The sequence below is a fragment of the Apteryx mantelli genome, chromosome 1, assembly GCF_036417845.1.
Source record: "Apteryx mantelli isolate bAptMan1 chromosome 1, bAptMan1.hap1, whole genome shotgun sequence".
NCBI classification, from domain to species: domain Eukaryota; kingdom Metazoa; phylum Chordata; class Aves; order Apterygiformes; family Apterygidae; genus Apteryx; species Apteryx mantelli.
Window position 1 is genome coordinate 35,792,627 of NC_089978.1, and position 16,632 is coordinate 35,809,258.

Here is a 16,632-nt window from a genome sequence, read left to right on the forward strand (position 1 = left end):
TTCCATGTATGTAAGTTTGTGTCAGCAATATTCTCTACTGGGACAAGAAACCAAGAGGAATACAGTAATTACTGAAAGCAAAATTTCAGGATTTATTTTTCACTTTTTTAAACAAATGCAATGCTAGCAGAGCATTTAAAACAGAAAGAGAAAACAGAATTCTAAGAAAGACTGGATTATCTTTTAATAAGCTGGGGAAAAAAAACAAAAAGAACTGTTTCTTTTTATTTATAAGGAGTATTGCTAGAAAGCTACCCCACCCCTCTCTCCAAACCAGTGCAGGCAAGGCCAGAGATGTCTTACCCCACTGAGCTGCATTGCTTGGAGATGGGGTTAGGGAAACACAAAGGAAGAAGCCAAAAGATTAAAAGAGATGACAACTATTACCATATTTCACAGTCAAATCAGATGACACTTCAATACCACCTTTCCTCTCCACACAAAATTTCACATATAAACAGGAACGTCTTATTTAATGATTCGGTGATCGGTAACATTATACCCAGAGTTTTATTAATTTTCTTTATTTCCATAATAGAGACAACAGTGAAGAAGATTTAGGTCTTCAGTGGATGCTGAGTCTTATGTCCCTTCCTGAATATAATAAGCGACAATCATGACTCTATTGGGATCCTCAACTAATAGCCTTTGTATGCCTCGTTATTCCTCAGCTATCCTGATGCCTGAATGACAGCTTCAATTCTGGACAAGAGAAAGACCGAAGTGGAGTTTCTAAGCAATAAAAAGTAACTTTTCAAATGGCAAGCTGGTATATCATGCAGGACCCCACTCATTTGAGTGGGTCAAATTAGTCTTTTTAATATCATATTTAGTCAGTAAAGAAACTTTTATTGGCATAGCATGCCGGCCCGTCTATGCTAACGGGACCACATCATTCCAGCGCTCTGATTACTCCAGTAGCTGCCCGAGAAATACCAGAATAAGGAAGTCCTGGAGCCATAACCCACAAGCTTTGAGGCTGGCATCAGGACTGCCTCCAAAATAAACAGCAACACTGACAACACAGATCACTTGTGATAATTAAAATCTTCAGGAAAATGGAATATAAACATTTTCAAAGAGAATAATAGCATCTGCAAATAAAGAAAAGTAATACCATTGCAGTTAGTGGAAGAATTCGTGACCTTCAAGAGGGCAAGTTTACCACAATCTTCCTCATAGCTAGTTCTTGTTCACAAAACTTACTTTGCCAGAGGTTAAGAATGAGCATAGGAATGGTGTCAGATGTTATTATAGTTCCAGCAATGCAGTTAAACAATAAATGTCAAGAACTGTGTGTAAAACACACTTGTGAACTTTATATAAACATGGATGTTATGAGCACCCTTGTTTCTCATACCATTGTCAGAATCAAGGTACAACCATGAAGACAGTTTTTCATATGACTTAGAAGCTATAAAAAAATATAGCAATGTGGTTAGCAATGAAAAAAATTGCTAAATTCTGCTAAAAAAAAAAAAAGTGAGGTAACTGAGACAAAATTATCAATAGCCTATGCAATACTGTCATGTTATAAGTTATGCCATTTCCAAATAAAGGGCATTTTATTTTATTTTCAAACAAAGGAAAATGGTAAGCTATTCAGAGGATTCTTGATTTTCTTAGTAACAGTCTACGTACAGGTTTCAAGATCAGCATTATAATTGTTCCATACCGTGAAGCTGTTGTTGACATTTTTTGTGCTTGATTCAGCTACACTGGCATCTGACAGGTCAACTTCGTCAAATATTAGAGACTGTGAATGGAAAAGAACACAAAAACATCAAATACGATCTGAGTCCCCTTTCAAGTAAGCTTTATATTTGGTGCTTTCATTTCCTCTTGTCCAACCCAACTGGAAAATAAAAATAGAAATAAAAATTGAGGGGGGGGGGGGGGAGACAAGACTGCTGAGGTGATAAAACTTTCTATTTCACATCTCTAAACCCCGTTCTATTCTTTATCTAATCAGCTGAAGAGTGTAAAAATCCAAAATGGCTCCCCCAAAAATTGCTTTAAAATCTCCTTTGAGAGATTTTTTTTTTGTCTTTTTTACCAGCAGATTCAGTTGTAATGTGTACCATAAATATGTCAAAGGAGAAAGATCCACACTAATAAAATACAAATGAACTAACCAGTTTCAGGATAGAATTCTAAATTTATTAATTCAAGTCTAAAATCTGGCGCTGTCATAGGAGGAAATGGAGCTCAAGGGCCTAAAGAGATCCCATCCACTCCTTTGTTTGCTGCTCCAGTAAGACAAACATGTCATCTCCAGCCACCCCAGACTCTGGCAAAGGGTTAGAGAGCTTCTGTTAAACTCACAATGGCTCATAAAAGCAAGGAAAGACCAACAAAAACACCCTGCTCTTTCAGTGCTTCAGCCAAGTAATAGCTTTATTAAGAAGAGCAGCCTACAGATGATAACGTGGTCTTGAAGCACCTCACCTGCAGCTCCCAAGGGTCGCTGGGACAGACAGACACCACAGCATAAAGAAAAGCAGTGCCCGCGCCTACAAAACAGCGTGGTCTCAGCCAGGCCAACAAGCCAAAACGCTCTCAGTTCAGATCTTGAGGGGGAGGGAGGAAATGCCTTTCAGGACAGCACAAATATTCCCCACTTCCCACCCCCAATTTTCCCAGTGAAAATTTTAATTGATGAGAAACAGCTTTTTTCCCTTATAAATCAATTTTGGCAGAAAAGGTTCCCATCTTGATTTCATGTAACCTTTTACATCTGTTTAAGGGCACCATGGGCATCAGGCTAGAAGAATTTTAATGGAATTCAGTCAAAAGGATAATTTTTGAACAATATCTGATTTTTACTTTCTTTGGAATCTAAGATTTGACTGAGAGAGCCCACACCCCTAAAACAACGCTCAGATAAATGTATTATTTCTCTAAGTCATCTAAAAAGGTTAAAAGAACTTTTTTTTTTTTTTTTTTAAGGGAGGGAGGTCACCAGCCTTTCTTGGTTAAAGGTAATTTAGCATACTACATCTTACATATGCTTTTTTTTTAATCAGGCAATCACTAACACATCATTAAACTATTATTACAATTATAAACCTAAACAAAAGTGCATTTACCAGTATATAGCATTACTTGGTAGTATCACAGAATTACCTTTGAATCCTTAGCATAGTAAAGGGTACGACCTCGAAGTTTGAAATAACGCTTTTTCCACCTCTGAAAAGAACTGGTTTGCTTCAGTAGTAATCCTTCTTTTATGCTTGTCTGAAAAATATATTAAAATACAGTAGACAAGGTAAATACATAGGTAAGTATATAGATGAAAGTTAAGTTTTTAAATATATGTTATACCTCATATGATTATCAATTTTAATTTGTATCTATTCACATTAAATTCAGATTAATCCTCTGGACAACCAGACTATGCATAGCTATTTTTAAAACAATGACAATGTCGGCAAAATGCTAATTTTACACATACAATGAAAAGGCAGTGGAGAGGCATATAATTATTGTGGAGATGAACACAAAATAATTCAGTTGTTTGGAGAGCTGCAAAACTGCAAATGTTAAAGCGAGCAACAACTGAGGGTGGCAAAATTCAGAAAAAAAATGCTGATAACAATCCTCGCACGGCTATTTGCAGCTCCCGAATCTGATTATGTTGAACGGGAATACAATTTCCCCATAGGCCCTAATTCAACAAGGTACTTAAACTTGTGTCTGATTCAAGAACATAAATTATGCCTCTGAAGTAGACAGCATGATCCAATATGCTAAAAGTTATGCATGACTTTAAGCACCTTGTCGAACTGAGGCCTTAAGCATGAAATCAGCTTACAAATAGGCTTAATCATTTAATGGAAAGTGTGGGAACAATAATAGCCAGGGGCATTCTTGCTAGGCAAATATTTTTAGTCAAAACCAGATTCATTATGCTGATCCAACCTATTCCACTGCAAACCGAATCCTGTCTACACAGAGTCAATATTTTGAAATTAGCAAAATACAAAATTAGTGCATTTTAAATGTGTGTGCTGCTCTTGACAGCATGTGTGGGATTCAATCACACAACAGATTACATAAATTCTCCATTTAATCAGATGAAATGACACGACGTAGCATTCTAATCACGTGTCTTGAAAACATTTTTTTCAGTTTTGAAGCACACAAAGGGTATTAGAAAAAGCAAGTACATTTGGATATTATATTCCAAAATGGTCTCTAAAGCATAATATTCCCAGTTTGTACTGTAACAATGTGATGCAAATCTAAAAATACAGTTTCTAGACAACATGATACAAGGGTCATTTGCAGTTATTCTAGACTGTTTAAGGGCTTAATCAAGATCTGACTGCAAGTTCATAGACACATTCTTCTGTAATCAGATTTCAAATTCTCCTTAACTTTAAGTAACAAAAATATAGAAAGAGCAGAAAACCTTTTTATCTTCCTACCATTTCCTTTAAATGAGAAACATCATTGTTATGTGCATACACAGCACCTTCATTTAGAGATTCCTAATGTAATAAACTAAGAATATGGTCCAGTGATCATAAAGCAATTGAATTAATGCATTCTAGAAAGCACCCCTCTCAGATGAAACATCAGAGATGAAAGTTTGGATTTATCTGATTTTACTTCCCATTACAATGATCCCAAACAATGCATCCAGCCAGGCAGCCTGTGCTAGCTCAGGGGTAGTAATTCCCAGCTGAAAGGGAGTGGAGAGCATTCTTAACGCACACAATTTTATGATTGCCTGCAATTTTCTGACCAGACCCTAAGATAAGCTATTTTTACAAAGTATAAATAGATTTAATCAGTTAGCAATTCAGCCCATTGTAAATACAAGCACATATTCAAAGCTGTTTGTCGTAGCCATGCAGCACTCGTGCTTCATATGGCTCCCTGAGATTGCCAGAATTCATCGCGCAGGATGGGAGTACAGGACTTGGGTGTTAGGGTTCAAAAGAAGAACACAGAAACTCAGTTCCAAGGGAAACAGTACACCAAATACACAGTGGGCACTGACTTACTGAAAAAAATCCTAAATGGAAGGAAATCCACTTTCACTACTGTACACTGCACATACTAAGCAAACTCTGAACTTACATTCATGAACTGAGTATTTTCAGGAATTGGAAGGTGGGGTCGAAGAATATAAATCTCCTTAAGCCCTGATCTTATTGCTCACTAAAGATTAAAATTAACTCTTTCGTGTCATTTTTATGCCTACATAAGCCATTTTCCCCTATTGCACCCATTAAAACACCAGTATCCCTGGGATCAAACTAAATGCTTCAAAATTAAAATTGTTAGCAAGTCAGCCCGTCAAAACTAACTCCCTGAAACTGACAGTAAATAACCATGCCGCCTTTACAGAATGTATTTTTGTATTAAAACAGGAGAAAAACACTGGACTGGTAAATGTTCCCCCCCAAAATACAAGCACTTCATGAAATACATAACCAAAGTTTACCTTTTACCACCAATAGATATAGGGGACTGAGGTTTAAGCATCGAACATAGCCAATTCCATGGCTGCAGAAACCACACCAAGCATCAGGTTTGGGCTCCATATCTTTAATTAATTTCATTTAGCCTCTAAAACATGCAGGAAACCTCAAACTGCCAACTGAGTCATTAGCTAATCTACTAATAATGCTTTCCTGAATCTACACACAAGTCACCATACTTACAGTAATTTAACATCGGAGGGGACCTCTCCCATTACTGAATTTGGGTCCCTATTATTATATACAGCCAAGTCATGTAAAGTTCTTCAAATACATTGATCAGGCTGCAGCTGCCCCTTCAGAAAGCAGTAAGTACCTTTTCTCTCACAACTGCAATTAAGACACTGCTCCAAGATCTCACTCTTCTGATTATGAGAAACCTTCTTCCAATTAATCTCAGCTGGACATTAAATCTGAAGCATAAGCAAAAATCATTGCCAGTTATATTAACTACTTTCCTGCTGTAAATTAGGAGAAACTTAATGTGCAAATCCCACAATCCCATGTTACTTCACACATTTACAGAATCGCCTCTCATCTGCTTGGCAAAACCTCTGACTTCCCCCTGCAACAACCTGTATAATCCAGTAATACAGCATCACTCCTGATGTATGCAGCTATAATAAAAGCAAAAGTTTTAGGCATACAGTAAAAACTCACAATTACCATAGCAACTACTACAACTATAAAGAAAGTTTTAATTATCAATAAGCTTGACTGTGTTTTCAACTCAGAATAAAATTAATCAGTAACAACCTTTACTACTTTAGCCATGAACAACTAAGAAAATGATTCACATCATCCCCATCACAACATCACAATGCTTCACAGTTGTATATTTTCCTAACCAAATCTCTTTCAAAAAATAGATGTGTTTCATAAAATTAAGAAGGTATAAGTTATTGTTCAATTTTCCAAGAACATTTAACGCAACTCTACATCAAAATAATCTGAATGATAAAAATAGGTGGGATAGGTGGATATTTTGATCACTAAAAAATTAGAGGCACCTTCTTTTATTCAGTTGAATTTTTAAATCTAGACAGTTTTTTAAATATTCAGTATACCACTCCTGAAATTTCAAAACTAACACTTTGTTTCAAAAAGGACCACATTATTATTCTGATTCACTCATTTTGTAAAGTCCCACATCTGCCCAAAAGTCAAATTTTGTACTTCTGTTGCTGTGAGAAAGGCCCAAAGAAAGGAGAAAAGATGCTGAACTTGGAGAAGAAAATAGTAAAAGTGACTATAGACAAATTATTGGCAATTGCAAAGCAAAATACTGAATGATTAGAGATAAAAATAACTCTCCTCTCCACTCATTTTCAGTTATATAACTGGATGTGCTGCTTAAAATGTGTCAGGAGAGTGAAGAGAAGAATATCAGGAAGTTTCTGAAAACGAAGAGAATGAACATGGGAAGAGGAATGGCCATAAAACAGCACAAGTCAAATGTAAACAGGAAATTAAGGGAATAAAGAACAATTTTAAGAGCACCTTACAACAGACGCTCAAGCTGAGAGTAAAAAGTTCTTTAAATACTTGGAAAGATGAAAGTCTTTCATCATTTCAGCCACAGCCAGAAAAGCCAACAAAATGTTGGGCATCATCAAGTAGAGTATCAAAAAAAAAACCCCAAAAGACAGACACTGCTGCTATTTAAAACTTCTGGACAGTTCTGGTCTCCCCATCTCAACAAACAGTTAAGAGAAGATACAGAGAAAGGCAACTAAAATGATTCAGGGGATGGAGCAGCTGCCTTACGAAGAGAGACTAAAAAAGCCGGGACTCTTCAGTTTGAAGAGCAGAAGACTGAAGTGGGATATGATCAAAATTTACAAAATCATTAAGGCAGGGAGTACGGAGAACACAGAACTGCTATTCACCATATCCCACAATATTAAAACCAGGGGGCACGTGATGAAACTGTACGGAGATCAGTGTAACAAAGATAAATAGCAGCACATCTTTACACAGCAGGTAGTGACTTTATGAAATTTGCCGTCACAGAAGATTGTAGAGGTGGACCGTAAGAGCAAGTCCGAAAAAGGATTAGACAAATTCAAGGACAACACCTCTATATATGGCTCCTTTAATATGCTATGGGGAAGTACTAGGGGAATGGACTACTTAATGGCCAAACTCATGTGCTGTTCCTTAACCACCTTTCATACTGCGCTGTTAAATAGCAAATATTGTCTGACCCAACAGGACATTTATGATGTTGGATTTTTTCCCCCCAATTTGACAGTATCCATTTTGTTTTAAAGTCTGATGCTTGAGGTTGTAAATGTATCTAGGCCCTCATTTACTGTAGTAATTAATACTTGGATTGTTGATAGACCAGGCCACCAAAAAAAAAAAAAAAGAGAGAGAGAGAGATCCTATTGATATGACTTTCCAAAGGCGACTACTGAAATAAAACAAACCTTGACTGTTTTAATACTGTGGAGAGTTTTGTTTGTTTGCACAGGTATGGCTAAAGGCAGACAGAATCCTCATTACGTTACTAGGTAAAGTGTCGCAGCTCTTATTAACTCAGAGCCCCTTAAAATATTCAAAGTGTTCACTAGATTGAAAATGACATTCATTATTAAAAAATGTGACAATCAAACTCTCAAATTTTGATTAAAATTATGACCTGGGAGTTCCAAGCTCACGGTTTGCTTGACAATCACAGCATAGCAGCTTCCATTACTGCCACTTATGCTGACAGATATTTCATTACTTATGTCAAAATAAAAATAGATTTTATCTGCAGAGAATAAAAGCTTCATCAGCTGCTCAGTAAAAGGTTACATTTCTATTGAGGATTCTTAATGATAGTGAAGAAAGCCTGACATTTGAAAAACCAAACCAAACCAAGAACTATGTAATACCTATGAATTTATATAGCTAAGAAGGTCCATAATAAAAAATATTGAAAAACAGTATAAACAAATTGGCTATAAAATTGCTTCAGTTTTAGGAAAATCTTCATAAAAATAAGTACTAACAAAAACTGATCACTCAGTGTAACCTATTCAGCAATTTCCTGGGCCACCTAGAGTATCACGCTTGCCTGAACTGAGTTGGCACGGACTGCACTGCTAATGCATCCTCTGGGTTACAACCAAACACCACTAGTGACAGAGAAATCGCGAGAAGCAGCAAAATGCATATGGTCAGTCTGCCACTGTTGATAACAGCTATACCCACCCAGTTTAAAAAAAAAGTCTAGTTAGCTTTGAGAGTACAGCTTTCCAAAAATCTCAGAATGAAAACCAGTCACTTCCTCCTCCACCACAGTACTAACCTATGATTAAGCATAACAACTTTGTGTAATGAAAAAACAATATATTCTTCCAATGTTATCCTTATATTCTGTATTTTTGGGGGTTCTTTATGTGGATGGAGTCTAGTCTAAATGAAACTGTAATACAAAAAAATGCAATTATACAGCTTATATAGTGCACTTTTTCTCAACCTTGATCTTCCCTCATGTTCCCTTCCAGACTACTTTGAGGAAACAGATTTTGCATTACTGTTCTTAAACTAAAAACAATCTGACTTTCAGATTCCTATACTTAGAATAGACAGTAGAGCAGTAAAACATGAAGTAAATATGAAATTGCAGAGCAATTTTTATAATGAAAATATATTGATAACAAGGTGATATTCAGTTAGTAGACTGATGTAAAAATATAAGTTATGCCATGTATCAAACATTAATAGGATATTACTGTATTAGGATGCAACACTACACTGGGAATTAAAGAAAAAAATGTTTTAATTATAAACTTAATACTAGATGGAGAGTCAGAAAAACAGCTTTATCTGCAGTTCAAGTATTTAAACTCTCAATTTCCATCCATGTACAAAATGTTGATTTCAGTCTGTGTTCTCATTAATCAGGGGAAGGAGAATCAGCTGCAAAACACTGAAAAAGGATGGAACACTTTGTAGGACTGACTAAATGCCAAAGATCTACAGGTTTGGGTGTTATTTCACTGGGTGTTATTTCACAATTGAGCTAACTTCAGTCTTAGAGTAATATTTTGCAGCTACTCTTTAGAGCTCTATAGCTGTTCATTTTGGATTACACATGCTCTGAGCAAAAAGATTTAAAACAACTAAGTCTAACTTTTTGAGACAGAAGAATGTAAATGGCACATATCTTGGGGAAAAAAATGGAAAAAACCCAAAATATAATAAACAGTGAAACCATTCTGCTGGCATGACTTTTATTCTGTACCAGAGTTATTTAGATCTTGGTGTGGACTTGGAATGATACTCAACACATTTGCTGTTCTATAAAGCGTATGTAGTGTAGGTCCAAAATAAACCATTAGAAACAAGATGCCTCCCACAGTCAAATGCAAAAAAATCCCATTACATTTCCACAGAGAAAAGCAAACTGTTTCTGTAGTTCTATCTACTGTTATTATGCAAATAATATTTGATCAATTACTTGAGGAAATTACAAAAGCAGCATGGAACAAAAAATATATTAAGCGCTGCTGCAAACTTTAAGCAAGCCTTTCTTTAAACAAAATTCTAAATTAAACTTGTCATACTAAACCTTCTGTGTTTTACTTATTGCAGCTTTAATTTTCCCCCTCTGCAAATGCTTAAACAAATTCCACCGATGATGTCAGAATTCCTAGGAGCTACGCTTGCTAGCATATAGCCTACGCAGAACAACTTAAAGCTTGTCAGTTCCCAGGGAAAGCTGGAGAACAACCAATTTCCTTCTTGTAGGCATTCTGCACACCTATACCTGACCTTTGACAAACAAGTTAGGAAAGTGAATTTTGTCGCTGAATGCTTTTTCTAACAAGCTCAGGAATATCTGTAAATACACAATTTCAGGAAACATCGATATTATGCAAATGTGTTTCAGAAGAGTATGTTCTTAGAATCTTTACATTTATTCACTTCTTTAAAGAGATGAAAAATGACACAATATCATCCCCCCATTCACTCTTAAACCTTTTCTAAATTACCAGTTACTGTTAGAAAGTGATCTGTCGTTGCAGTCGATATCTTACTATATACTCAAGTCTGCACAGGCAAATGGCCAACAATTTCATAGATGCTATATAGCCCTGCAATCTGCAGATTCCTGATGTGCTTAGAATTATAACAAATAGAGAGGTTTATTAACTTAATACCCATGCATTTTTGAAATTTTTATAGTGCATTTCCTTTTGCTGCAGATACAAATATTACATGTTTTAATCTAATTCAGAGTTTGCACTGCATTTCAAGTTTATATTGGCCTCAATTTTGTTTCACTGGATGGCACATAAAATCCTGGATGCACATTCATCATGTTTTGAATTACATTTTCTAGTATTTTTCTGCTATCAGCCTTAGCTTAATAGTCTACTGGAATAGCTAACTCAATAAAACCTTTAATTCCATAAGAACTCATGGGCAAGAATATCTTGTTTACCTACAGATCTCTTTGGGTATGGGGAGGAAAACAGTAATAAATACTCAATTATTGAGAAAACCACCTCTATGTGGGAAGCCTAGGAATCTAATTTAAGTGACCACAGTACAATTATACTGGCAAATTATGTAACAACAGAAAAAACAATGTACAGCAACAGGCAGTTAAAAGAGTTGAAGTATTACACATTGTGCTAAATCCTTTCAAAGAGTTCATACACAATGTACCTTACTGCAATGCGGGGTGGGAGGGGCAAATCAAATTTTAATTTTTATGAAGAAGTATGTTTTGAAAGACTTTACATTTCAAGGTGTTTTGAAGATATTAGTCAAATGGTTCTCAAATCAAAGACAATGTTCCAACAAAATGCCAATGCCAATTCACAAAAAGCTCTGCAGCAGGATAAAACAGATATCTTCCAATTCTTTAAGAAAGTTATTCTGAAAGAGAATGGTAGGACAAACAACCGGTGTATCAACCATTCATCCCAGTTTTCTATCATCTGTGAACTTGCTGGGGGTGCACTCTGTCCCACCATCCAGGTCATTAATGAAGTTGTTCAACAATATTGGTCCGAGTATCAGCCCCTGGAGAACACCACTAGTGACTGGCCTTCAGCTGACTTTGTGCCGCGGATCACAGCCCTTTGAGCCTGGCAGTTCAGCTAGTTTTCAGTTCCCCTCACTGTCCATTTATCTAGCCGGTACTCCATCAGTTTGTCTATGAGGATGTTACAGGAGACAGCATCAAAAGCTTGGCTAAAGTCAAGATAAAGAACATGCACTGCTCTCCCCTAGTTCACTGAGCTAGTCACTTTGTTGTAGAAGGTTATCAGGTTGGCCAGGCAAGATTTCCCCTTTATAAATCCACTCTGACTATTCCCAGTCAACTCCCTGTCCTTCATATGTTTGAAAATGGTTTCCAGGATTAGCTGCTCCATCACCTTCCCAGGGATCAAGGTGAGGCTGACTGCCCTGTAGTTCCCCCGATCCTCCTTCTTGCCCTTCTCAAAGATAGCAGTAACATCTGCTTTCTTCCAATCCTCATAAAACTTCCCTATTTGCCATGACCATTCAAAGATCATTGACTGGCCTCACAGTAACATCAGTCAGCTCCCTCAGCACTTGTGGGTGCATCCCACTATGGCCCACGGACTTGTGTATGTCCAGTTTGTTTAAATGTTCCCTAACCTGATCCTCCTCCACTGATCCAGTAAGTCTTCTTTGCTCCAGACTTCCTTCTGCTCTCAGCAATCTGGGAATGCTGAAGGCAAATCTGAGCAGTAAAGACTAAGACAAAGAAGGCACTGAGTACTTTGGGCTTCTCCATGTCCCCTGCCACCAGGTCCTCCATCCATTCTGCAGAGGTCTTCCTTTCATTTCTGATATGCCTGTGGAAGCAATTCTTGCTGCCCTTCACATCCCTCACCACATTCAACTCCAGGTGGGCTTTGGCTTTCCTAAGCCCATTCCTGCACACTCAGACAGTGTCTCTATATCCTCCTGGATCACCTGCCCCTGCTCCCACTGCTTGTATGCTTCCTTTTTATGTCTGGGTTTTGTCAGAAGCTCCTCATCGATGTTCATCCATCCATGTTCATCCATCTGTGTTACATAGATTGCTTTTAAGATTCTGGGACCATTTCCCAGGAATCCTACTGTGTACTTCTCATGTGAGGATTAATGATCAATTATTACCTGAAGACATCTGCTCAACAAAATATGAGGTAATTTCTTTTATTTTTAATAAACAGAAGTGATCATAGAAACAGCCAGATTTTGACTCTCAGTTAATAAACCTCATCCTCTTTTATCCTGCATTTTTGTCAGTTCTAAAAGTGAAATTCCTTGTAGCAAAAAACCACCTTATTCTAAGTGTGTGCTTTTCTATAAATCCTTACAATTATTATTAAGTTACCACTTACACAATGTCTGGAACCCATACCGGCAGCAAAATCTCAGTTCCAGTTACTGTATTTTACATAGTATCAGGTTATTAAATTTCATATAATTAGTAGGTAAATATTTTATAGCCTGTATGTATAGCATTTTGGAGAAAAATAAAGAACAGTTGGTGACAAAGTACAGGATGAGTACTCAACAGATCTGAAGTTTACTTTCTGGTCAGCTACCAATTTCCTTTGTAATCTTTGATAGGTCACTCACTCATTGCACTTTGATTCTGAACACGCAGAAAAAAGAATAATACTTCTCCACCTCAAGAAGATGTTATGCTGATTCTTTCACTTGTGCAGCTACATATAAATATTACACAAGTAATATAGTCATGTACCTATTGAGCTACTATTCATTTAGGATACAGACTACTACCAGAAGAGTTCTGATGAATTCCCCAAAACAGCAAAGCACTTTTAGTAACAGGACAGGGTCTAAGCTGCTTCTAGCTTTTTCTAGCACTTCTCTTGGCAAAATCCTATTTTTTTTTCCCCCAGTCTTTAGCAGCAACCACAGTGGAAGCAGAATTCTCATATTACAATTGGGAGGAAATTCTCTCTTTTCAGATTATGAGATTGGAAAGCAGAAGAATAACATACATTGGATCCTCCCTTCCCCTCTGCTTATTGCCAGGAAATAAGGGCCTGTAAATACTTTTGAATTCAAGTTTTCTTTGTGATAAGGCTCATTCATGTACATGCTATTTTCTCTCATTCATTGGTAACTCCCAAAATTTTATAGTGTGGCTCACGCTCACATCTATCCTCTAAGAAATGCAGGTTTCTACTCTTACTCCATGTTTGAATCCTTGAATTGAGAAATCCAACAAAATGCCTCACTTCAGTCCCTGGTAAAATCATGGAGTGAGTCCTCTTGAAACACATTTCTGGGCACATGCAGGAGAAGGAGGAAATAGCACAGATTTACCTAACTCCTGAACCACCTGAATGCTTTCTAAGAAAGCATGAGTGAATTTGTGGATGGAGGAGAAGCAGTAGATGTCATATACCTCAACTTCAGTAAGGTTTTCAATTCCTTTATTTATTATTCTAAACGCACAAGTATCAGAAATAGAACAAATTCCCAAACGTATTCCTTTTCCTGCAAAAAAAAAAAAAAATTGTTGGCTGAAACCATTCTGCTGAAAACAGGGTCAGGATAAACTGAAAATTTTGGTTTTCAGCTCCTGGAAAAGTATTTAACTAGAAGAGTTTTAAATATTCAGTATTCTAATTGCTAACTTCAAATCTGATGAATATTACTGGGGTAAAGCAACACAGTAGCTGCTTAGCTACATCAGTTAAAGAAAAATATATACTTAACATTTTATTGAAATCTTTGTCGCATTTAAGATATCCATCTTTCACTTCTGTGAAAACTTTATTGAAAATATTATGTAGAAAAGCCAGATTGTCCAAATATAGGTATATTTTGGGGCTTGTTTGCTTGTTTCCCAAGCAGAGATTAGAACTGTCAGTTTGTAGGCTAGATATGTGTATTCCCTCACCAGAACAGTAGCCAAGCAAGAATCACAGAGCTCTATGTACCAAATCTCTAACTTCACTGAAAAGCATCATAAGCATCATTTTGCAGAAACACATCAATTGTCTTTAATACGCCACAACTAGAAAGGGATAAGAGGTAGATGATGAAAGAGTTATGGCTTTCTGTCTTAGTGGCCACGTATACTGTTTATTGCATACAAAGGGAAAATTTAAAAAAGGTCTAAAATAGAGAGTCAAGTCAAAATAAGTAAGAGAAGCTAGCAGTGGACTTCCAAGAGGCTGTTACTGAACTTTCATTGCCATCTAAAACACAGTAGAAAAAGTGAGAAAAAAGCTATTGGAGGAATGAAGGCAGAAAAGGGAGCACAATTTCAGCAGCAGGCGATGGTCTGATTTCAGCCATGTGTCCTATCTCAGCAAAAGCCCGACTGCAAGCTGAAGCTGCTCTGCCCCACATCATGCAACAGTTCCTGTAACAACTACAGTCCTGCACCACCTTCTAGTTTTTGATGCATAACTGCTTTAAAAGTTTTTAACGTTTGTGAGTCTTGAATGGTGTGAGTAGGATAATAGTAAAAACATTCATTTCCTATCATCTAGCAAGCTCCTTCTAAATATGGTTTGTAAGAATTACTCCAAGGACACTTTTCTAAGAACTTTGCACCAGAAAAATAACATAATGTCTCTCATACAGCTTGCTGTTCAACAGCTCTTATCGCTAAAATATAACAAATGTAGTAATCACTCACTTTCCTTTTTTCAGTGAGTTGAGCAGTTAAGTATGCACTTTGCCTTTTCGGTTTTAAATAGCTTGATGGTCACTTTTTCCATTTAAACAATTTAAATCGCTATTAACAAAATAGTTGTAGTATAAAAACAAGTAAAACCACAAACATGGACATAAATGTCCTAGAATAAAACAAGATGAAAGTTTAACATTACTATGTTTCTATTTTATTGAAGTAAATAAATTCTGGATTTTATAAAACCTGTCACTTCATATATTCATTGTGTGTGAGGATTTGGCACCTTGCAGGTAAGAGCATTTATGTGCTGTACAGTGTACTTGCTTTTAGATTGTTATGCAAAAGCTACTTTTCAGGGGAGCTATAAAAGGCAAATTCTATTTTAGCTTTAACAAAACCTCAAACATGTTCTTAAATCTTTGTTCAACAATATTTGCTCCATATCCACTAACAAAATTGGAGACTCATAAAAGAGCCAGGAGGGGCAAAAAAAGGTCTTTTAGTCCATCCTCTCCCCCAAAGTAAGATTAATTTTATACAGATTTGCAAAAATGGGTTATCTATCACTTTATTCAGGTGTCCTATATTTCGTCTGGCCCACTTGTTGTCAAAACGGCCGCTATCATCCACCATCTGCATCAGAAGACAGCAATATGCAAGCAATAGATGTGTTGTATCCCACAAGCCCAAACTCATTGATTCTGTAAAGTTAATCTTCACATGTCCTACACTTCTACAATATATATTAGGCCCCAAGTGCAGAATCCCTAGACAGATCTATGGGGGCTAAAACAGCACAAAAGGCCCTGGCTTTTCACATGACCTGAAAATCATCACAAAAATACACCCTTCTCCTTTCCTTTCTGTTTGAATCAGGTCTACACCCACCTTTGACAGCCATACTTTGCCCATTCCCAGAAGACATTTGTCTAAGATATTCTTAAAGCTCCCATCAATGGAGACTCTCTGCCACTAAATGTTTCCTTTAGTCTAAATCTCCCTTGTTGCACTTAGCATACAGCGTTAGAGGTAGTTATGATTATGCTATGCAAAACGTCTCAATGAAGTGTCATCTTCAAAAGCATTTTTGAGTTAGAAGCTCCACTTTCCTCTGGGATGTAGGTCCAGCGTCCTAATTATTTCACTGGCCTTTCACATAGAAGTGGAAAGCATGGAAAATATATATATTTTTTAAATAGTTGTGGTTAATCAGATTTCCTCTTATGTTTGCTGATCATGTTTCTTTGGTATCTACTATCTTTCTTCTGCTAAAAAAAGAATATTTTTTCTCACAACTGCTTGCTTTGGTTTAATATAGGTACCATAAATTTTTGAGATACATCCAATTTCTATGTAGGAGTATGCTGGATAAGCTCTAAAAAATCTTGCCCATGCTGTCTCACCCTTCCCATGGTTGTGACGGAGTCATCCAAAGGGAGCACGCAGCCACGCTTCAGCCATCTCAGGGCACTGTTCAACACTTCAGGTTAACAG

The 16,632-nt window shown here is 36.8% G+C and overlaps 1 protein-coding gene across 1 annotated transcript in view; it reads right to left on the bottom strand.

Annotated features, from left to right (window-relative positions):
* Positions 1 to 16,632, bottom strand: part of DGKH (diacylglycerol kinase eta) — a 156,576-nt gene that overhangs the window by 72,674 nt on the left and 67,270 nt on the right. Inside the window, exons 2-3 of the mRNA XM_067292456.1 lie at positions 3,127 to 3,237; positions 1,676 to 1,756 (exon numbers count right to left, since the gene is read on the bottom strand). Of these exons, the coding sequence (XP_067148557.1) occupies positions 1,676 to 1,756; positions 3,127 to 3,237 (192 nt within the window). The remainder of the gene's footprint in view (positions 1 to 1,675; positions 1,757 to 3,126; positions 3,238 to 16,632) is intronic.